General features: G+C 42.3%; 5 protein-coding genes across 7 annotated transcripts in view; all 5 read right to left on the reverse strand.

The window, feature by feature from the left end:
- LOC115049691 (protocadherin gamma-C5-like) overlaps positions 1-24,038 on the reverse strand; it is a 209,194-nt gene that overhangs the window by 141,323 nt on the left and 43,833 nt on the right. Inside the window, exon 1 of one of the 3 annotated variants that reach the window (XM_029512134.1) lies at positions 21,630-24,037. The exons of the other annotated variants lie outside the window; for them this stretch is intronic. Within the exon in view, the coding sequence (XP_029367994.1) occupies positions 21,630-24,005 (2,376 nt within the window). The 5' untranslated portion in view covers positions 24,006-24,037. Of the gene's footprint in view, positions 1-21,629; position 24,038 lie in introns of those variants that run through there. 3 annotated transcript variants of the gene reach the window in all.
- LOC115050340 (protocadherin beta-16-like) lies at positions 12-2,378 on the reverse strand. The gene is made up of 2 exons (XM_029513180.1): positions 2,093-2,378; positions 12-805 (listed from the first exon to the last, which is right to left on the reverse strand). The coding sequence occupies exons 1-2, from the start codon at positions 2,376-2,378 to the stop codon at positions 12-14; spliced, it is 1,080 nt and encodes a 359-aa protein (XP_029369040.1).
- Positions 3,217-9,333, reverse strand: LOC115050341 (protocadherin gamma-A8-like). Its single transcript, XM_029513181.1, has 4 exons — positions 8,992-9,333; positions 6,952-7,707; positions 5,289-5,550; positions 3,217-4,001 (listed from the first exon to the last, which is right to left on the reverse strand). Exons 1-4 carry the CDS (start codon positions 9,331-9,333, stop codon positions 3,217-3,219), a joined length of 2,145 nt encoding a protein of 714 aa, XP_029369041.1.
- LOC115050342 (protocadherin beta-16-like) lies at positions 12,916-15,342 on the reverse strand. The gene has a single exon (XM_029513182.1). It carries the CDS (start codon positions 15,340-15,342, stop codon positions 12,916-12,918), a length of 2,427 nt encoding a protein of 808 aa, XP_029369042.1.
- LOC115050343 (protocadherin gamma-A11-like) lies at positions 16,865-19,278 on the reverse strand. The gene has a single exon (XM_029513183.1). It carries the CDS (start codon positions 19,244-19,246, stop codon positions 16,865-16,867), a length of 2,382 nt encoding a protein of 793 aa, XP_029369043.1. The 5' UTR covers positions 19,247-19,278.

Genomic DNA, 24,038 nt, shown 5'->3' on the forward strand with positions numbered 1-24,038 from the left:
AAGAGATGAACCTACATTATTTTACTGACCTCTAAAGGAGAATCTGGTTCATCCAGGATGCTCTTTTCATTCTGTATCCGCTGCATCGTCCCTGTTGAACTGGGGTCCATTATCAGCACGTTCTCACTACCAGCTCTGCCGAACTTACAGTCACTCTTTCTGGAGTCAGTCGTCCTGCACACCTCGTAGTTGTACACGTGTTGGAGAGTCCCTGTCCCCAAAGTGTCTGAGTAACGTGGTGGATAATATGGAATCACAGGCAGGTTGGAGTGATACAGGATGCGAGACTGCCTCCACCTGTAGATCTTCACTGAGATAATAACCACTAAACACGTGATGAAGAGGAAGGAAACTACAGCCAGAGCCAACACCAAGTAAAAAGTCAGGTTGTCATTGTACTCCTTGTCGTGTGGAAAGTCAGTGAACTCCGACAGCACTTCAGGGAAGCTGTCCGCCACCGCCACGTTCACAATGACTGTAGCTGAACGAGAGGGCTGCCCGTTGTCCTCCACTATAACAGTCAGTCTTTGTTTCACTGCATCTTTATCAGTCACTTGGCGGATAGTTCTTATTTCTCCATTCTGTAAGCCCACTTCAAACAGCGCCCTGTCTGTGGCTTTCTGCAGCTTATAGGAGAGCCAGGCATTCTGTCCAGAGTCCACATCAACAGCCACCACTTTAGTCACCAGATAGCCCACATCTGCTGACCGAGGCACCATTTCAGCCACCACAGAGCCACCGGACTGGACCGGGTACAGCACCTGAGGGGGGTTGTCGTTCTGGTCCTGGATCAGTATTTTCACAGTCACGTTGCTACTGAGTGGAGGAGATCCTCCATCCTGAGCTTTGACAACTAGCTGAAGCTGTTTGATTTGCTCATAATCAAACGAGCGAATAGCACTAAGAACTCCTGTTTCCGAGTTTATAGATACATAAGTAGAAGCAGGGAAACCACCTACTTGTGTGTCTTCCAACATATAAGTGATTCTCGCATTTTGATTTGAGTCTGAATCATGTGCACTCACAGTAAGTATTGACATCCCATGGGAATTATTCTCAACGATGTGAGCATTATAAATCAATGTATCGAACAAGGGAGGGCTGTCATTTATATCAGAAATAGCAAGATGCAATTTTATGGTGCTTGACAAAGGCGGAGAGCCTGAATCTGTTGCAGTTATTGTAATGTTGTATTCTGGTGTTATTTCACGGTCAAAAGATGTATCCGAGACCAGTGAGTAGTAATTAGTCAGCGATGATGATATTTTAAATGGTAAGTTTTTATCAATGGTACACACGATTTGTCCGTTTTTCTGTGAATCTGCGTCTTTCGCATTAAAAACAGCTATAGTGGAGCCTAAAGGAGCATCCTCAGACAGAGGACTTGAAAAGGACATGATGCTTATGACCGGAGCATTATCATTAACGTCAATAATATCAATTATTACCTTACTGAGATCTGTCAACCCACCTTGATCTTTGGCTTCAACTCTGACTTCGTGTTTTTTGTCCTTTTCATGATCTATTTGTCCAGAAACTACTATCTTACCAGTGTTCTTATCAATGCTGAACATCTCAGCCAAATTCCCTTTCAAATTAGAAAATGCATAAGTCACCAAGCCGTTTGATCCACTGTCAGCATCTGTAGCGTTTACGCTTATGATGTGAGTGCCTGGTGTGGCATTTTCCAAGACAGTAGCCCGGTACACAGACTGGTTAAATACTGGAGGATTATCATTGACATCTAGCACTGTGATATCAATATTTACTGTACCTGATCTTTGTGGTGTTCCTCCGTCCACCGCTATTAGTTTGAAAAAAAGGCGGGGCTGTTCCTCTCTGTCTAATGGTTTCTGGAGGATAATTTCTGCGAATTTACTACCGTCTGGGTTGGCGTGTTCCTTCAGCACAAAATTGTCACTTGTGCTTAAAACATATTTTTGTAATCCATTGAGTCCTACATCTGGGTCCTCCGCACTTTCCAAAACGAAGCGAGAGCCAATTACAGCAGACTCGCTGATCTCCATTTGTACGTGGTTATTTCTAAACACAGGCGAGTGGTCGTTTACATCTAATATTTCAACCATTATACGATGCAACTCGATGGGATTCTCCAAAATAATTTCAAAATTGAAACTACACGGAGTTACATCCCCACAAAGCTGCTCCCGGTCTATTCTTTCATTCACGACTAAAATCCCTTTGTCTGCATTGAGCTCAATATATTGGACGTTTCCTCCGGTCACAATCCGGGCCCGGCCCGAGCGGAGCCTTTTCAAATCCAAACCAAGGTCTTGCGCTACGTTACCTATCAGAGAGCCTTTCTTCATCTCCTCTGGAACAGAATAACGAATCTGGCACTTTACAGCCGAAGTCATAAGTAGAAAAAAAGCAACTAGCCGTGCGGGCCATCCCAAGCCTGGGTAAAAATGCCTCTTAAAATGTCGCAGCAATCCAACGGCAGCCATGATATCCGTGTGCAGCGATATCCATAAACAGCGATCCTTTAATTACAAATAGAAGAGGAGGTGCAAAAAAGGCCGAAAATAGTGCAGCTTTTTCAATCGGTAATTTTGACAAGCAGCCAAACTACCGTCTTTCCTCTACAGGAGAAAGCCTCTCCCTCTAAATTGAGGCGATGGGGGATGCAGTAATGTTGACAAGGTTGTAACGCGTTTGACTGAACAACAGCGTCCCTTAGTGGGTTGAGCATGAAGAATGAAAAATTCCTTATCTGAAAATGTTGTGGTTAGTACTGAACAAAAAAACAAAACAAAACAAAACAAAACTACATGCCCCGTGAAATTCAGTGTATGGTGATAATGAAGAGTAAGCAAAGTAGTTACTGAGAAAACGAAGTCATGGAGTTTAACTCAAAGAAAAACTGGGATATTTGAGTGCTGTCTAAAAAAAAATCAAGAGAAACGAAACTGTCCGCATTCAAAAATTTGCTTGCAACTGATAGTGGAAATGTCACTGTTCAGATAGTTATTAACTGTAACCACGACTAAAGATTAGGCATGTCGAATTTCAGTATAACAGATTGAGGAAAAATTCTGAAAATATTTCGAAGATCTGATGTGAATTCAAAAATATTAAATATTAAATAGGCAAATTCATATTCTTTGTGTGGTTGTGAAAATTCACAGTCCGCCATAAGTGCAAATAAAGACAAAGAAAAAAAGATAAGAAATGAAGCACAAACATCTATACTGTTTAACTGACCTCTAAAGGAGAGTCTGGTTCATCCAGGATGCTCTTTTCATTCTGTATCCGCTGCATCGTCCCTGTTGAACCGGGGTCCATTATCAGCACGTTCTCACTACCAGCTCTGCCGAACTTACAGTCACTCTTTCTGGAGTCAGTCGTCCTGCACACCTCGTAGTTGTACACGTGTTGGAGAGTCCCTGTCCCCAAAGTGTCTGAGTAACGTGGTGGATAATATGGAATCACAGGCAGGTTGGAGTGATACAGGATGCGAGACTGCCTCCACCTGTAGATCTTCACCGAGATAATAACCACTAAACACGTGATGAAGAGGAAGGAAACTACAGCCAGAGCCAACACCAAGTAAAAAGTCAGGTTGTCATTGTACTCCTTGTCGTGTGGAAAGTCAGTGAACTCCGACAGCACTTCAGGGAAGCTGTCCGCCACCGCCACGTTCACAATGACTGTAGCTGAACGAGAGGGCTGCCCGTTGTCCTCCACTATAACAGTCAGTCTTTGTTTCACTGCATCTTTATCAGTCACTTGGCGGATAGTTCTTATTTCTCCATTCTGTAAGCCCACTTCAAACAGCGCCCTGTCTGTGGCTTTCTGCAGCTTATAGGAGAGCCAGGCATTCTGTCCAGAGTCCACATCAACAGCCACCACTTTAGTCACCAGATAGCCCACATCTGCTGACCGAGGCACCATTTCAGCCACCACAGAGCCACCGGACTGGACCGGGTACAGGACCTGAGGGGGGTTGTCGTTCTGGTCCTGGATCAGTATTTTCACAGTCACGTTGCTACTGAGTGGAGGAGATCCTCCATCCTGAGCTTTGACAACGAGCTGAAGCTGTTTGATTTGCTCATAATCAAAAGAGCGCACTGCATGTATCACTCCGCTTTCTGCGTTGACAGAAACGTACTCAGAAACTGAAGAGCTACCGATATTACTGTCCTCAAGAAAAAATGAAATTCTTGCGTTCTGGTTTTCATCGGGATCTTTAGCCACAAGCCTCAGAACAGACACGCCTGGAGGGTTATTCTCTGCAATAAACGCGCTGTAAACAGCCTGAGAAAACACTGGAGAGTTATCGTTCACGTCAGAGACCTTTAAATGAAATGTTCTTTTTGTCGAGAGAGGAGGGATTCCTGCATCTGTCACAACGACAGTGATGTTATAGTCCGAAACACTTTCGCGATCTAATACAGTGTCTGTCACCAAAGTATAGTAATTTCTTAAATTGGATTTAATCTTGAAAGGTGCATTCTGTTCTATTCTGCAGTTGACTTGTCCGTTCTCGCCTGAATCGAGGTCTTTCACATTTATAATGCCAACAGTTGTACCAGGAGGGGAATCTTCTGACACGGGACTAGTAAATGACATCACATTAATGACAGGCGGATTATCATTTACGTCAATCACATCAACTACAACTTTACTGGAATCTGTCAAAGCTCCTTGGTCTGTTGCTTCAATGCGTATTTCATATTTCTTAACTTTTTCAAAATCAACCTCTTGTGAGAGAAATATTACACCCGTTGTCTGATTAATTTCGAAAATACTGTCAATGTTGCCTTGCATTTTGGAAATAGAATAATGAATCAAACCATTTGATCCAATGTCTGCGTCAGTTGCGTTCACGGTGGTGATGTAGGTACCTTTTGAAGCATTTTCTACAACAGAGGCCTTATAGACGGACTGATTGAAAACGGGAGAATTATCATTAGCGTCGAGGACAGTGATATCTATGTTTACTGTGCCAGATTTCTGTGGCGTTCCACCGTCTACTGCTATAAGCTTTAGGGTGAGACTTGGATTTCGCTCTCTATCGAGCGGTTTCTTAAGCACCATCTCAGCATATGTTCTGCCATCAGTATTTGAATGCTTATTTAAGATAAAATTTTCATTTGGCGATAAATGATAATCCTGAAGCCCATTGGCTCCAACATCAGGGTCATTGGCGATAGGTAAAACAAAACGTGCGCCCGGAATGGCCGACTCTCCAATCGTTAGTTTCATGTCATGCTGATGAAAAGAAGGCGAATTGTCATTTATGTCTAACACTTCGACTGTGACGTGATGTAATTCCATCGGGGTTTCTAAAATCAAATCAAAGCTGAAGCTACACGGCGTTAGTTCTCCACAAAGCTGCTCCCGGTCGATTCTCTCATTCACGACTAAAATCCCTTTGTCTGTCTTCAGCTCTGTGTACTGGGTGCCATCTCCGGTCACAATACGAGCCCGACCGGAGCGGAGCCTTTGCACATCCATCCCAAAGTCCATCGCGACGTTCCCAATTAGAGATCCCTTTTTCATCTCTTCTGGGATTGAATAGCGTATCTGGCCAGTGGCAATATGAATGAGAAAAAAGAAAAGCAGAATGCGCTGCGACGTTGGTTCAGAGCAAAAGCGCCATCTTATAGTCCGGGAGAGATGTTTTCCGACATCCATAATATCAAATGGGTGATATTGATGGACACTATCTAAAAACCCCTCTTATGAAACCCTAGGATTAACAATAGACGGATTGAAGTGTAGTATATGCGAAAAAATATATTTCTCCTTCCAACCTCCTTGTACCGGTAGGAAAAAAAAGTAAAATCAAAGCTAGTCAATCTCCGCCCATCTCAACGGCGTTCACAGTCTAAAGCATATCCAACCATGACAGAGCAGCAAGAAGAAGGGCGCCGCCCAGAACAAAGAACAGATTTATTTTTACTTGACCAATAGCGTCCCTCAGAGTCAAGTCACTGAATCTCACACAAAGAAGGAAATTGCTTGCAAATTTCATTTAAAAAGACAATTCAACTGATAGAGGTAGGTAGGTAATATTGCCACAACTCTAGAAATGGAAACAAATGCATCAATTTGCATTTGAGAAGCTCAGGGGAACAATGGAACATATCCTTTTACAGTGGGATATACAATGCAGTCTGTCTTACAGCTACAAACAATTAATTTGGTAATAGAAAGAAAGCATAAAAAGGGGAATGTATCAAAAAATATATATAATCCAGATCAATAAATCAACCTGAGATACTGAAGTAAAAATGAATTTGAGAAAATTTAATATGTGGGAGTTCTCCACAAACCTCAATCCCTTGAAACGTGATCTTAATTATTTACATATCATTTACCACTATTCCAACTCAAAGATGTGAAGGTTGTTGTCTATGTGTATGGGAGCTGAAACAATTATGTACAATTCACAGTAATTTTTAAGTGTTATGTGGTAGGATGTGATGGACATTGTCATTTTAGGGAGACACTTGAATCCCTCTAGCGCGGAAAACTATTAAGATGTGGAATTTAAATTTGAATTTAAACGTTTTAAAAGCAGGAGAGGTTATGGGTTTGTCTAAGATATAGTAATTGAACATGATAACAATATTACCACTGGTATTTACTAAATGCTTTCAGTGGTGTTCCTTGAGAATACAATTACTGTTGTTTAGCCAGCTCAGATATAAAATAAAAATGTGCAGTATTATGTCAAACACTATTACATTGTAAATACCATAAAGATGTATCATAATATCATATATATTTTCTATATATAAAATTGCAGGACCTGTGAAGCATTTTTCAGACGTACTATCCTTACAAAAGGAACCAAGCTTGCTGGGGTGCTGTCCAAGGTCCTTAAAACATTACTATGAAGTTTAACTTTTTCATTATCCATTAAGAAATCTCAGAGAGCACAAATGGGCAAAGACAAGAGGCAGAATGAACCGAACTCACCTCCAGAGGAGAGTCTGGTTTATCCAGGATGCTCTTTTCATTCTGTATCCGCTGCATCGTCCCTGTTGAACTGGGGTCCATTATCAGCACGTTCTCACTACCAGCTCTGCCGAACTTACAGTCACTCTTTCTGGAGTCAGTCGTCCTGCACACCTCGTAGTTGTACACGTGTTGGAGAGTCCCTGTCCCCAAAGTGTCTGAGTAACGTGGTGGATAATATGGAATCACAGGCAGGTTGGAGTGATACAGGATGCGAGACTGTCTCCACCTGTAGATCTTCACCGAGATAATAACCACTAAACACGTGATGAAGAGGAAGGAAACTACAGCCAGAGCCAACACCAAGTAAAAAGTCAGGTTGTCATTGTACTCCTTGTCGTGTGGAAAGTCAGTGAACTCCGACAGCACTTCAGGGAAGCTGTCCGCCACCGCCACGTTCACAATGACTGTAGCTGAACGAGAGGGCTGCCCGTTGTCCTCCACTATAACAGTCAGTCTTTGTTTCACTGCATCTTTATCAGTCACTTGGCGGATAGTTCTTATTTCTCCATTCTGTAAGCCCACTTCAAACAGCGCCCTGTCTGTGGCTTTCTGCAGCTTATAGGAGAGCCAGGCATTCTGTCCAGAGTCCACATCAACAGCCACCACTTTAGTCACCAGATAGCCCACATCTGCTGACCGAGGCACCATTTCAGCCACCACAGAGCCACCGGACTGGACCGGGTACAGGACCTGGGGGGGGTTGTCGTTCTGGTCCTGGACTCGCACTATAACTGTTGTGTTACTATTAAGTGGCGGTGAGCCTCCGTCTTGCGCTTTAACTCGTATTTTGTACTCTTTTACTTGTTCATAGTCAAGTGATCGCAAAGACTGAATTACTCCACTTTCTGCATTAATGGAGAAGTACAGGGAGACGTGATTCCCATTAACATCGCTGTCAATAAGAAAATATGATACGCGTGCATTCTGACCCTGATCTGGATCCGTCGCGCGGATCTTCAATAGATCGATACCAGGTGAATTGTTCTCCATTATTTGAGTGCTGTAAACGCTTTGGCTGAAGGCCGGTGCGTTGTCGTTAATATCAGTGACGTCTAAAACCACCGTTTTCTTGGTAGATAAGACAGGAAAGCCCTCGTCTGTAGCAGTGAGAGTGATATTGTACATAGAACGCTTTTCACGGTCGAGGTTTTGCCTCGTGAGCAACGTGTAATAGTTCCTGAGCGATGAATTGATTTTGAAAGGGAGATTTTCATCGATATTTAACCGAACTTGTCCGTTTTTGCCAGAATCTTTATCTTGGACGCTGATCAGCGCCACGACTGTGCCAGGAGCTGAATCCTCAGAAAGCCTACCCGAATATGAAGCCATGATGATTACTGGAGCGTTGTCATTCAGATCTGTTATTTCGATGCTTAATTTGCTGGCGGCCACTAAACCCCACGGATCTTTTGCTTGTAGGTTTATTTCGTAATATGAACAAACCTCATAATCAATCTGACCGGTGATCTTAACTTCTCCGGTGTAAGAATTTATTTCAAACAAAGCGGAGGAATCTTGCTCTGGGTGGGTGAAAAAATATGTCACGTTCCCATTGTAGCCTTGGTCCACATCCACAGCACTGACTCTAGCAATAACTGTGCCTTGCTCGACATTTTCCAAGACAGAGGCTTTGTATACAGGCTGCGAAAAAACGGGCGCGTTGTCATTTGCGTCCAAAACAGACACATGTATCCTCACTGTCCCGGACCTCTGCGGCTCCCCACCGTCCACTGCCGTTAATATGAGCGTGTGCTCGCTTTGGTGCTCGCGGTCCAAACCACTCTGCAGCATCATCTCAGCGTATTTACTCCCGTCTGTTCGATCGTGTTGCTTGAGAACAAAATGCTCGTTTGCTTGTAATGAGTAACTTTGCAACGAGTTTATTCCGACATCAGGATCGGCAGCGCTTTCAAGCAAGAATACAGTCCCTGTGGGCGTCGATTCACTAATTTCCAAATTAATTTCCTTTTTAGGGAAGGAGGGTGCGTGGTCGTTCACATCCTGGATCTCGATTGTAATAGAAAATAATTCAAGCGGATCTTCAAGGACAATTTCTAGACTAAAGCTACACGGGGATTTCTTAGCGCACAGTTTTTCTCTGTCAATTCTTTCATTGACAATGATGTGCCCTTTGTTCTGGTTTAGCGCGACGTACTGATTATCACCATCAACAACAAGTCGAGCCCGACCAGAAACCAACCTTTTTACATCCAGGCCCAGATCTTTGGCAACATCTCCGACAAAAAGCCCTTTCCGCATCTCCTCTGGAACAGAATAACGGATTTGTCCGCTAACCGCAGCGACACTGCAGAAAAGCAATATGGAGACTCTCCAATCCATTGAAGTGCCTTTGCTTATCAGGTTATCCATTCATTACAATGAAGATTGTCGCCGAAAAACAGCTATATGAAGCTAGGCGTCGTGTATCGCTCACGATATCCAACGCACGTGTATTATGTACAATTTTAGCTCAAATCCATGCAATGCTGCGATCCGACCTTCTTTGTGGAAATTCAGTCATCGCCTATTTCCTGTGAGGGCGGGTGGGTACTTCTCTGTGCTAAGGCCAACCTGATACAAGTGTGTCTCCTTAGGCAACAGCACCACCACCAGTGACTAACAAACAACATCAGTAAATCCAAGAGTCGTTGCACCCAACCCAACCATTCTGCCTAACCATGAATGTCTTCAACGTGAAAATCTTTATCGTTTGTTTCTTTGCATTGTGTTAGAAAGTCACAATGGGTGGATGACAGACAGACAGACAGACAGACAGACAGACAGACAGACTCTTCTCCCTTGATTCAGTCTTATGGAGGATGTTGACCTACTTTTGAGGGGAATTAACATCTTACATTGCAACACTCCCACACATGCATGAACAAATACAGAAAATCATTCACAACATTTTGGTGTTTAAACCTAAAACACTGTGTTGGCACAATTATATGTACCTATTTTATAGTAATAGCTATTTGCATTCTCCCTTGCGCACGCACACACACACACACACACACACACACACACACACAGTTGTCGTACATAGAGATGTGGAGCATAACATTCTGTATTTCTTGACTGTGCATTATTCAGGCAGTGACTGCAAAGCAGGAGCTATGGTTTATTAATATTCGTCTTTTAAAGCCTGGAGAATCTCATGGCACAGAAAAATGAGGGCAATAGAACTATCCCTGTCATAAGACTGCAAGTTGAAATTTCAGTTTTGCATGAGAAGAAAAAAGAAAAAGAATAGATAGAGACATATTGTGGGAGTTGATTGATCGTTGGAGTTGGTGTGTGGTGTAGATGAGGCTATAACTGTTTCATAATAGAGTACTAAAAAAATGTGTGAAATTTAAAGGGAAAGGAAAACAAAAATCATCTTACCTGTTTCATTGATGGGAGTTCCATTCAGGATGTGCAACAAGAAAAAGAAAAGAAAAAGGAAGACAGTTAGTATTTGATCTGGTTAAATTCTGAAAAACACAGTTTGAGCATTTCTCTTCACATTTTTTACATGAATATGCATTGTCCACGGGGACAACGGATCATGGTATGAGATAGTCTTGTGACAAATCAGACACAGATGTTATGTAACTGACTGACAAAAGTCCCAATAAACAAAGTGCTATAGGAGAACTTCCACAGGAGAATGCACGTAATAAAGTGGAACCACTTTGCTATGTTTGGTAGTAGTAAAACACTGTCAAAAAAAAAAAACTTTCATTACACTTAATATTAGACTATTTCGGTCTGTTTAATGAGGGTACATTAACTTATGGCTTAACTTACCAGATGTTTTTCTTTCAAATCGTATCAATGAATTAATTATCAACCTTTTTTGTAAAACGTAATTACTTAATACTGATTAAGAAGAAGTTAATATTTAAACATTTATGAAGTGAAAAAATATTGTCAGCACTTTCAATTTTCATACATTCAAAGTATAACTATGAATAATCATAAAACAAACCAATGCTAAAATCAATGTGATCTTTGTGCTAATCATCAATAATGCCGTCCATATATTTTTCCACCATCTCCAAATCTCTGTTGAAAACATTGTTCCTCATGGCCCAGAAAATAGGAAAGAGAACATTCAGCCTTTCCTACAACAGCTAAAATTAGGAGCAGAAATTCACCCCTGGCTACAACACAATAAGGAGCACATATGAATTCACATGGAAATTCTTTTGATGATAAAATTTCTCTGCTGCGATATGACAGTTAATATTAGGCAGAAATGCACACAAACACAGCCACCTTATGTAGTACAGAATCACTGTGATAAACTGCTGTGTAAGACTCAAAGTGAAGATTTAGTATTTGTGATATCTATACAAAAGTTTTCTGCTGTTTATTTAACTTTTTAAGTTCTTTCCCTTGGTACTACTGCTTTCTTTTGTTTCTTTGATTGTTTTTTTCTTTTAACACTTTTGTGTTGCATGTTTGCTGTTGTATGACTGAAACCTTTGTGCTGAAGAGGTTTTAGTAGTGTTTACGATTGTGATGTGTGTTTTTTTTTTTTTTTTTTTTAAGGGCTTGGAGAAAAGAAAAAAATGTGAGTTGCAGCTGTTGTCTTATGATTGGCAGATTCTGTATGCCGTTTTAGAAAACAATTGGATATGCATAAAACCTCCTTTGGAGATTTAATGAAAGATAAAAAAAAATACACTTAAAATTACACTTTACTTGCAGTATGACAAAGTTTAAGAAAAGCAAGCAGGAAAATCGGTTTGTGAATGTAAATAGTTAATCTGTAACACACAGATGAAAGAATGTGGAAAAGGCAGAAAAAAGGCTATATGAAAGAGATCATCTTTGGAATCACGAGGTAACATTTTAGTACATAAAAAATAAGTATTAAATTGTTTAGCTTTCAGGTCTGGCCATCAAAGATTTACAGACAAAAAGTAATTCAGCAAATGAAGAAGTATAGCACAATCTCCTCTTTTTGTTTATTCTTTTTCCCACCCAAACATATACAATCGAATAAGGTTGCAAAACCATAAAAGAGCAGTATTTGAATTTGGCCACAGTGTTAAAGTACAAAGGAACAACACGTAAAAGCAAGTTGTTTTTTTTTTTTTTAATACAACATGATAAAGACAAGAACAGAAGAAGAAAGCCATATTCCCGAAATGTAAATGCAAAACAGATAGAGGCGGAGGGATTTGTCAGAGAGGTCTACCATGCATTTTTAATACAGGCTCTGTGACACTTCAACCATATATCAACCATATGTAGGCTAATGATTTAACTGGTTGTATTTCCCTTGTTACCCTACAATCCAATATTTATGTTTGATTACGTAAGGGAAACATATGCATACATAAGCATCTATCACATTTCTTTTGATCTTCGACAATATGTTAGCTATAAGGTTTGGAAACAATGTATAGCTACTTGCAGATAATAAATACGGCAGGCATCACGGAAAACAATGCAGAGAAAAGAGACTACTAACCAATGGTATGTTAAAGACGAAAAAGAAAGAAAGAAAAAAAGACAAAACAAGGCTTACTAAAATTACCTCAAACAACAGTCTGATGCAAACTGTTAGTCTTTTATTCAAACAATTAGAAACAAAACTGAAGTAAATATAATTAGTTTATATATTATTTCTTGAGACTATGCAGGAGATACATTGTGCATTGGGAATCAAAAATGCTTCTGTCTGAATCAGATGACGCTGAAATAAGAAACAAACCTCTAAGAGTATTTCAAAACGTTTTGGTGCACTATCAGTTTATTCATGCGCAAATGCTTGTCTGGAATATGTTGATATCTTAAACGCACTTTACATCTTTATAGGGTTTTCTATCAATTCTATACAACCACAGGGACGTCTGGTGCAATAACAATATATTTGACACTCCAAAGGTGTCATTCCCATTAATTACAATTGGAATATTTGGAGTTTCACTTAACCACATAGCATGGATGAGGTGCACCTGCCCTCACCTTCAGACTAGCTCTGTCTGTACTACTGCGCCTTAAGGTAGTTTTTTGATAGACTGCACTCCTTTTCTTGAGCGTGTCAGTGTCAGTGTTTGAGCCAAAACGAAAGTCACCCCTCCAGGACCCCGTGGTCAGGAAGGAATCATACCGATCATCGTGCAGCAGGGTCCCGCAACGGCTTAAATCTGTGAAGCTAGGCGGGTGGTAGTGTGTGGGGAAAACCGGGAGAGTGGCGGCAGTTGCACGGTAGACGTAAGCACGCCGACAAAGCTTAATATATAACACTCCGCTGATTAAAAGGATCAAGAGAGAAGAAACGGTCGACAAAGCCACAATCAAGTAGAGCGTTAAGTTATCACTGTCCTGCGAACCATCAGCAAACTCAAGAAGTTCGCTCAAAACAGGGAGACCGTCACCAATCACGACGCTGACTGTGGCGGTGGCGGACAGACACTCCGGCCCGTTATCAGTCACCAAAACGACAACAGTTTGTTTCGTTTCGTCGTCTTCCGTGAAGGTTCGCACTGTCCTGATTTCTCCTGTGTGTAGACCTGCTGTAAACAGGTCAGGCTGCGTGGCTGTGATTATTCTGTAGGAGAGCCAGGCGTTGTGGCCGGAGTCGGCATCCACCGCTACCACTTTAGTGACCAGGTACCCTTTAGGTGCTTCAAATGGCACCATATCTTCAGCGACCAAGCCGGTGTTTTGGACAGGATAGAGGACAACAGGTGTATTGTCATTCTGGTCCTTAATAAAAATGTTTATAATGCAGGTAGTGGAGAGTGCGGGATCCCCTCCATCTTGAGCTGTTACTTTGATTTGGAAGTGGCCTGATTGTTCATAATCAAAGAGACGAGATGTGAAGAGCTCCCCTGTTTCCGAATTGATGGTAAGAAAAGAGGACACTTCTAACTTTGCGTCCTTTGATATTTGGTACTGTACTTTTGCATTAGATCCATGGTCGGCGTCTTCTGCTGTTACTTTCATCACAAATGTGCCAATTGGTTGGTTTTCCAAAATGTTGGAATTGTACTCGCGCCGTGTAAAAGTTGGGGAGTTATCGTTCACATCATTAACAACGATTGTAAGAACTTTTACACTGAAAAGTGGGGGAGAGCCAGCGTCAGTGGCTGTGACTGTGATGTTGTACTCTGGTTGAAGTTCTCTGTCTAGTATCCCGTCAGTCACTAACATGTAATAGTTTTTCACCTCTGATACAAATTTAAATGGTACATTGTCGGAGATTGAACACGTGAAACGCCCACTGCTCCCTGTATCCAGGTCATAGATATTGAAAAGAGCCACCATCGTTCCCGGCTTAGAATCTTCAGCCACGTTAGCAGAAGCAGACTTTATTTCTATCTCTGGTTTATTGTCATTGACATCGATGACCTCGATGATAAGTTTACAATGAGAAGCCTGACCACCGCCATCTTTAGCCTGAACATCCAGCTCGTGCGTACTGGCCTCTTCATAGTCAATAGGACCTGCCACCCGCACTTCTCCACTCAGAGGATTCATTTCAATAACTCCTGCCATCTTGTCTGAGAGGTGACTGAAAGAGTATCTTATCTCTCCATAAACACCTTCATCTAGGTCCGTGGCATTCAGTGCCGCGATGATAGTCCTTAGGGCCGAGTTCTCTGGCACAGAGACTTTGTAAACCCGTTGGCTAAAAACTGGGACATTGTCATTGGCATCCAGAACACGGATGCGGATAGAGGCAGTCCCCGATCTGACTGGATATCCCCCGTCAATGCCACTGATTTTCAATACATGTTCAGCTTTGGCCTCCCGGTCTAAAGCCTTTCGGAGGACTAGTTCGGGATAAACATTGCCGTGCATCTGAGTAGCCATTTCAAGCGTAAAATGGTCATTAGTGCTCAGTTTATATTCAAGGACGGAGTTGGTACCCAGATCGGGGTCATGTGCGCTCTCCAACGGAAAGCGTCTCCCTAGAACTGTGGATTCCACGAGATCCAGATTTATCTCTCCGGCAGCAAAAACTGGACTGTTGTCGTTTATATCTGTGACATCCAAAACTAAGCTGTGTGCTTGTAGGGGATCTTCAAGTAAGAGCTGATACTGTAGGATGCAAACAGCTCCTTGTGCGCAGAGCTCCTCTCGGTCTATCCGCTGGCTGATCACTAGATTGCCTGACGCAGTGTTCAGCTCACACAGCTGGCGAGTTCCCTCGGCAACCACCCGGGCTCGACGAATATCCAGCTCTGTCACTTTCAGTCCCAAATCCCGCGCAACATTTCCGATGACCGACCCTCGCTGCATCTCCTCTGGAAGGACATAGCGGACTTCTCCAAACGAGAAACCAAAATAGAGGTTTACCAACGAAAAAAACAGCCACCATTTTAAGTTTATTCGCAGGTCCATTCTTAAATATGCTTTCGGGAACAAATGTACTGTCGACATCATTGACAAATCCTAAACATGTACATCCAAATATCAAACTGAAAATGGTGCTGTAATGCAACGTTTCCCTGGTTTTCTGGCCGAGTTAATCATGCTCTATTAGGAGAGCTGTCAGCTTGGATTCCTCTCTCTATCCCCATTTCACCATCCTCTCTCTCTCTCTGTTTCTCCATTGCTCTACCCAACCCACTCGCTTACATGCACTCTACCTTTTCTCTCTCTCCTTTTCTCCCTCATACACACCCACACCATCACAAGCACGCTTGCATACACTGCCCTGGGCTCTGACCCAATACTCCAGTTTCACTGACACAGATAGAGAGAGGCAAGCCATAGCAAGCATGAGCAGACATGATAAGAGAGCGTCACCAAGTGACTGAGAGGATAATTACAACAGTTCACAGTATGCAAAAAGCCTTAATCATTATTTGGGCCATATTTGTATGGCTCTAATAATGCCCGTTCAGTATGTAAAATCAGGTTGTGGTAATTTATTTTGAAAAAAATCATACATCCTTGTTTGAAACAGCAGGAGACTGGTCACTGTCAAGATTCCTGACACAATGATTTGGCTAATTGGACAATTGGAGCTTTTCATCATGCATTGCAAAGTATTGCATAACACTGAAGGTAAACACAATAGTCCTGCAAATGTGCAGATATCAAATGACAACAGATTTCACATGCTCCTCCAGCTACTCATATTCAATAGCAAGTTTCATGACTTTATCTCCCAGGAATGCACATGGACCTAACACATGCATGAAGTTGCTTCCTCTGCAGTTGATCTAGTTCTAAAGAGCTATTACTGACTGTCTGGACAGAAAGAGGAAATTAAATCTGCAAAAAATACAGGCCAAATCACGATCGTCATCCACCATCATCCAGGATATGAACATTATCACATGGACAATAATAATCTCCAGATATCTCTCACACCCAAAAAACTGACCGATTCAAATTCTTCAGACTACACACAAACAACTAAGGCAGCCCAACACAGTGTCTCTCCATGGGTCACACAGTGCTCAGTCATTAAGCCATTTCAGGGATTCAAATCAGACAAGAATTACCCAAATATAGTCTAGTCCGGATTTGAATTCAAGAAAAGAATATTGCTAAATGATATCATTTCATTGTTTTCTCTAACTACTTACAAACTAGAATGATTAAAAATAAAAAAGATTGTACAGCAAAATGTAAAATGTCTGTGATTGTTTTTTAAATGAGAAGATGATGAAATAAAGTCCATCGTGATTTAAGAGATCATTTTACTTAATTTTTTTCAATGTCAATTTCTCAGGCTGGGTTCCTGAAAGAACCGAGGTTCAGCACCAAGGACAGATAATCAACACACAGCTGTTAAAGACGTTGAAAGTGTGAGTCAAGATGTCCTGTCTTTGTGCACGAGTGTTACATGTGCATTAAAAATGAGTTTGGACTGATTTGTAGAAGTTTGTAGAAAAAATGTCTCCCTTTCACTTCATACCTGTGGATATTCCTCCATTTCTCCAAACACGTCAGCAAAGTCTGATGGGCTTTTCTTCAGAGTCTGGTCAGCAGGCAGCGTGTTGTCATTGTAAGACGTCACAAACTTAAAGTCACTGGTTCTTGAACCTGTTGTCAGGTAGGCGTCATAATTGTAAGTGCTGCGTAAAGTTCCTGTTCCGTCAACATCTGCGTAGTTAGGAGGGAGATAAGCGCTGGGGATGGCGACTGCTCCATCAAACAACAGTCTGGGCTTTCTCCTGCGACAAAACCTCACACCCAGGATGATGATGATGAAGGTCAGGAAAAAGGTGGACACAGACACCAGAGCGATGATCAGATAAGAGGTCAGTTTGGAGTTCTTCTCGTCATGAGAAATATCCTTCAGTTCTGGCACCTCAGCCAAGTTATCAGAAATCAGTAAATACACGGAGCAGGTGGCAGACAGAGAGGGCTGTCCGTTATCTTTCACTGCCACAATCAGGTTCTGTTTCATGCTGTCAGACTCAGAAATGTCCCGCTGTGTCCTGATCTCTCCGCTGTGGACACCGATAGAGAAAAGTCCCGGATCAGTGGATTTCACTATATGATAGGACAGCCAGGCGTTCTGTCCGGAGTCCGCGTCCACCGCTATCACTTTGGACACCAGAGAGCCTCCGTGTGCAGCTTTGGGGACCAGCTCGGTCATGAAGGAGTTGCCCTCCGGGGCGGGGTACAGTATCTGAGGAGAGTTGTCGTTCACATCCGAGATGAACACGCTGACGGTCACGTTGCTGCTGAACGGAGGAGAACCGTTGTCTCTGGCCATCACCTGGACTTTAAAGCTCCTCAGCTGTTCATAATCAAACGACCTCACAGCGTGGATCACCCCCGTGTCTCCGTTAACGGACACATAGGAGGACACCTGGGCACCGTTCACCTCAGCAGGTAACAGAGAATAAATCACTGTACCGTTTTGTCTCCAGTCGGGGTCTGCAGCACTAACGGAACATAAAGTGGAGCCGGGTTTGTTATTCTCACTCACATATGCGCTGTATGACTGTTCCTCAAACTCTGGTGGGTTGTCGTTGATGTCAGCTACAGATAACTCTACAGTTTTAGAGGAGGACAGAGGTGGAGAACCCTCGTCAGTGGCTGTGATTGTAATGTTGTAATCAGACACTAGTTCGCGGTCCAGATGTCCTGTGGTCACCAGAGAATAATAGTTTTTAATAGAAGGAACCAACTTAAAGGGGACATTTTGCTGAATGGAGCAGCGGACCTGTCTGTTACTCTCTGAGTCTCTGTCCTGTACGTTAATGATGCCCACCTCTGTACCAGGTGGGGTGTTTTCTGATATGGGATTCGTCAGTGATTTCAAATTAACGACAGGGGCGTTGTCATTCACATCAGTGATAGAAATTATTACTTTGGCATATGAAGAAAGCCCTAAACCATCTTTGGCTTTAACGCGTATTTCAAATGTTCTAGTGATTTCATAGTCAACAGCACCAATGACTCGGATCTCACCTATTTTACGGTCAATACTAAATATCTTAGCTACATCTTCAGTTACATGTCCAAAGTCATATGTCACATCTCCATTCACTCCCTCGTCTGCATCAGTGGCGCTCACTGTGACCACCACAGTGTTTAAAGGAGAGTTTTCAGGCAGACTGGCTTTATAAACGGCCTGACTAAACACTGGGGCGTTATCATTAGCATCCAGCACAGTGACGTGAATGACCACAGAGCCTGATCTCTGAGGGGAACCTCCATCCAAAGCTGTGAGGAGCAAATTAATTTCGTCTTGTTTTTCACGATCGAGCTCTTTATCAAGAACGAGCTCTATTGTGTTTCCATTAGTGGCCAAAATGAAATGATCATTCTTCTTCAGGTTGTAGTGTTGAACAGCATTTTGTCCGACATCCGCATCGTGCGCCTCCTCGATCACAAAACGAGCTCCTCTGACTGCTGACTCTCGAATTTCGAGATCGATCAAATTATCTTTAAACTGTGGTGAGTTATCATTAATATCTTGAACATGGAGATTAATCCGATGGAGCTCAAGAGGACTCTCCAACACTAGCTCGTGTTTTAAGATACACGAAGCCTTTTCGCCACAAAGCCCTTCTCGGTCAATCCTGTCGGCGACAATCAACTCTCCGTTATTCAGGTTGATGTCACAGTAACGTTTGTCATTCTCGTCGGTGTCAATGCGGGCTCTTCTGTTAGTGAGTGCGCCCGTTTCCAGCCCGAGATCCTTGGCGATATTTCCAATGACGGATCCTCGTTTCATCTCTTCCTGAACAGAGTAGCTCAGGTCTGCATTTGCGACACGCAAAAAAATAAAGAGGAAAGAGAAGCAGCACGACTGAAGTAAGATCATTTTCCTCATGTATCATCAATAAACACCTCCAAAGGCGGTGAATTAACGATCAAAGACAAACGGTTTTAACACAGAACACGACAACAAATCACGAATTCAACGCGACTGCAACGGTATCCAGACTGGTCAACGAGTGTACAAAAACGTCACAAAGGGTGGAGGAATCATTAAAGGGATGGTGTACAGCGACACCGTGAGTAAAGTTCAGCAAAAACTAAATTTAAAAGACATTTTCTCTTACAACGTAAACTATTTAGGACAACATATTTAAACGCGGGATATCCCAAATAAAACACTGGGTGAATAAACCGCCATGTTTATTACATTTGCAACCTCATCTTTCCATTTTGAGCCAATGAAGAAAGTTGCAAAATGTTCTGATGTCAATGAATTTAGGTCAGAACATGTAAATCTGAGTATGCATGTTCAGAATCACATAAATCAAAATGACTGCATCAGAGATAAACTACTGTATACACACAGATTTTATGAATGAGCTCTGGTTGGCCTTAAATTCTTCAAATCACAACAAGTATGTAGAATCTTTAAATAAATTAAATGGTATTATTAATCTGCTGTCTAAATTTACTCCAGCACACACACATGACTGCAGAGAGCTGTTCTTCCTGTATAAATGTTCAAATATGTATTCCTAATTTGTTTTAAACACACATCACATGTTCCACAGGCTGCTGTTTTACCTCAAACTAATGCAATAGTTCAAACTCCTGAATTTAAATAAAAGCTGTTTGGACTTAATTATCCATTATACAGATCATGAATACATTTATGTAAATGCTCTATGACAAAGGCTAACGTGGATGTCTTCGGCCTGTGCCAAAGAAAGCTCAAACATTGACATCAGCAGTCAGTAATTCAGGAGACTTAATCACCCACTTAAGACCACCACACTTACTCAGCTTATGGTCTGGAAAATTAAGAATGCCATGTCATAGCCATGTTAAGAAACCAGGAAAATAAGATCACAAGAGCTGAGAGGAGGAGGTCACAGACACAGAGAAAACATTCCAGCATGTCCAGTCTACCAATGTAAGTCCAGAATGGGAGAAAACTACAAGTTGGTGCAAATATTTCCCTGACACGTCAACAACAGGCTGCTGCACCTATCACTGGCAAAAAGACATCCAAAACCAGCAGTACTAAAACACCATCAAGACAAGACAGCAACAGAAGACGATTCAATAGACGGAGCAAAGGAGGAATAATCCACCAAACCAGGTTGGGCCCATGAAAAGTACGAGATAACCTGTAAAGGTAACACCAGAGAATTATTGTGGTGATGATAATTGATATTGACTGTAATTGCGCCACTAGTTTAAGAGTGCTGCACCCTCAGGTGATTAATCAGGTACCCCACAGACAGACAACAGGTGTGACCCAACCCAGTGTTTCGTGTGCTGTATTAGGCTGCATACTTTTGTGTACATTCAAGCGACCAGAGAGTTCAGTAAATGGATTAAACTGACCTCATGTCTGCGTGTATCATTTAGTAAAAGGATTACAATAATTATTTTTACAAACATGTTATAATTATCAAAAAATAAAAGAATAAGAAGACAAACAATTCTTGGAATTTTTGTGTATTTCTTTGATAAGCTATTGATCACTTTAAATGCACTGCAGTTGTGTAATTAGAAGATGACAAGGTAAAAGTGAAAAAAGAAGTGAGGCTGCAGACACAGCTTGTAGAGGCATTTGAAATCTGAGTTAAACTCATGTTGGACAACACATGAATAAATAATACATAAATCTAACTATATGAAGTATGATTGCGAATTTGTGGCAACCATGACCTGAACATTCAGTACATCACCTTAGGATTTTACCAATACTGGAGAAAAGATCCCACCATGCAAATCTTGAGATGAATCAAATTGTCATTTGCAGAACTTGTCTGATTTGTTAACAGAAATCTGTCTCATTTATTTATCCATCAGACAGGCTCCCAAAGACTGAACATAAAAACCTTTTGTGCCTGACTTTGCTATAAATGTGAAAAAATATTATCTTCAAAACCTGAAAATTTTTCCTAGTTAAAGAGATAAAAGAGGGGCTATTGACTCTTCCCCACAACACCAAAGGTAAGATTCAGCACAGAGAAAAGCAGCAACCTTTTCTGTTCAACACAAACGACAAACACAAAGATTGGTCTTCATTTTAAAGATTCATAAATGCTTAGTGAACAAAGGCTTTGGTAATGGGAAGGAAATAGAGAAAAGTAAACTACGTCTTCAGAAGAAGAAAAAGCAACAACAGCGAGGAACATCGGCACAAAATTGAAGAAAGGAAAATCCAATTTCCTCTTCGTACACTGGAAAACGAATGAAATGAAAAACTTAAGGGTGAAAGTGCACGTAACTGTTGTTCCTACCTCAGGAGAAGAATCACAGTGTCCAAACACTTCAGCAAAGTCTGATGGGCTTTTCTTCAGAGTCTGGTCAGCAGGCAGCGTGTTGTCATTGTAAGACGTCACAAACTTAAAGTCACTGGTTCTTGAACCTGTTGTCAGGTAGGCGTCATAATTGTAAGTGCTGCGTAAAGTTCCTGTTCCGTCAACATCTGCGTAGTTAGGAGGGAGATAAGCGCTGGGGATGGCGACTGCTCCATCAAACAACAGTCTGGGCTTTCTCCTGCGACAAAACCTCACACCCAGGATGATGATGATGAAGGTCAGGAAAAAGGTGGACACAGACACCAGAGCGATGATCAGATAAGAGGTCAGTTTGGAGTTCTTCTCGTCATAAGAAATATCCTTCAGTTCTGGCACCTCAGCCAAGTTATCAGAAATCAGTAAATACACGGAGCAGGTGGCAGACAGAGAGGGCTGTCCGTTATCTTTCACTGCCACAATCAGGTTCTGTTTCATGCCGTCAGACTCAGAAATGTCCCGCTGTGTCCTGATCTCTCCGCTGTGGACACCGATAGAGAAAAGTCCCGGATCAGTGGATTTCACTATATGATAGGACAGCCAGGCGTTCTGTCCGGAGTCCGCGTCCACCGCTATCACTTTGGACACCAGAGAGCCTCCGTGTGCAGCTTTGGGGACCAGCTCGGTCATGAAGGAGTTGCCCTCCGGGGCGGGGTACAGTATCTGAGGAGAGTTGTCGTTCACATCCGAGATGAACACGCTGACGGTCACGTTGCTGCTGAGCGGAGGAGAACCGTTGTCTCTGGCCATCACCTGGACTTTAAAGCTCCTCAGCTGTTCATAATCAAACGACCTCACAGCGTGGATCACCCCCGTGTCTCCGTTAACGGACACATAGGAGGACACCTGGGCACCGTTCACCTCAGCAGGTAACAGAGAATAAATCACTGTACCGTTTTGTCTCCAGTCGGGGTCTGCAGCACTAACGGAACATAAAGTGGAGCCGGGTTTGTTATTCTCACTCACATATGCGCTGTATGACTGTTCCTCAAACTCTGGTGGGTTGTCGTTGATGTCAGCTACAGATAACTCTACAGTTTTAGAGGAGGACAGAGGTGGAGAACCCTCGTCAGTGGCTGTGATTGTAATATTGTAATCAGACACGAGTTCACGGTCCAGCTGTCCTGTGGTCACCAGAGAATAATAGTTTTTAATAGAAGGAACCAACTTAAAGGGGACATTTTGCTGAATGGAGCAGCGGACCTGTCTGTTACTCTCTGAGTCTCTGTCCTGTACGTTAATGATGCCCACCTCTGTACCAGGTGGGGTGTTTTCTGATATGGGATTCGTCAGTGATTTCAAATTAACGACAGGGGCGTTGTCATTCACATCAGTGATAGAAATTATTACTTTGGCATAGGAAGAAAGCCCTAAACCATCTTTGGCTTTAACGCGTATTTCAAATGTTCTAGTGATTTCATAATCAACAGCACCAATTACTCGGATCTCACCTATTTTACGGTCAATACTAAAAACTTTCTTCACATCCTCTGAAACATGGCTAAAGTCATATGTCACATCTCCATTCACTCCCTCGTCTGCATCAGTGGCGCTCACTGTGACCACCACAGTGTTTAAAGGAGAGTTTTCAGGCAGACTGGCTTTATAAACGGCCTGACTAAACACTGGGGCGTTATCATTAGCATCCAGCACAGTGACGTGAATGACCACAGAGCCTGATCTCTGAGGGGAACCTCCATCCAAAGCTGTGAGGAGCAAATTAATTTCGTCTTGTTTTTCACGATCGAGCTCTTTATCAAGAACGAGCTCTATTGTGTTTCCATTAGTGGCCAAAATGAAATGATCATTCTTCTTCAGGTTGTAGTGTTGAACAGCATTTTGTCCGACATCCGCATCGTGCGCCCCCTCGATCACAAAACGAGCTCCTCTGTCTGCTGACTCTCGAATTTCTATATTGATAGATTCTTCGTTAAACTGCGGTGAGTTATCATTAATATCTTGAACATGGAGATTAATCCGATGGAGCTCAAGAGGACTCTCCAACACTAGCTCGTGTTTTAAGATACACGAAGCCTTTTCGCCACAAAGCCCTTCTCGGTCAATCCTGTCGGCGACAATCAACTCTCCGTTATTCAGGTTGATGTCACAGTAACGTTTGTCATTCTCGTCGGTGTCAATGCGGGCTCTTCTGTTAGTGAGTGCGCCCGTTTCCAGCCCGAGATCCTTGGCGATATTTCCAATGACGGATCCTCGTTTCATCTCTTCCTGAACAGAGTAGCTCAGGTCTGCATTTGCGACACGCAAAAAAATAAAGAGGAAAGAGAAGCAGCACGACTGAAGTAAGATCATTTTCCTCATGTATCATCAATAAACACCTCCAAAGGCGGTGAA

Source organism: Echeneis naucrates, chromosome 10 (assembly GCF_900963305.1).
Source record: "Echeneis naucrates chromosome 10, fEcheNa1.1, whole genome shotgun sequence".
Taxonomy (NCBI): Eukaryota; Metazoa; Chordata; class Actinopteri; order Carangiformes; family Echeneidae; genus Echeneis; species Echeneis naucrates.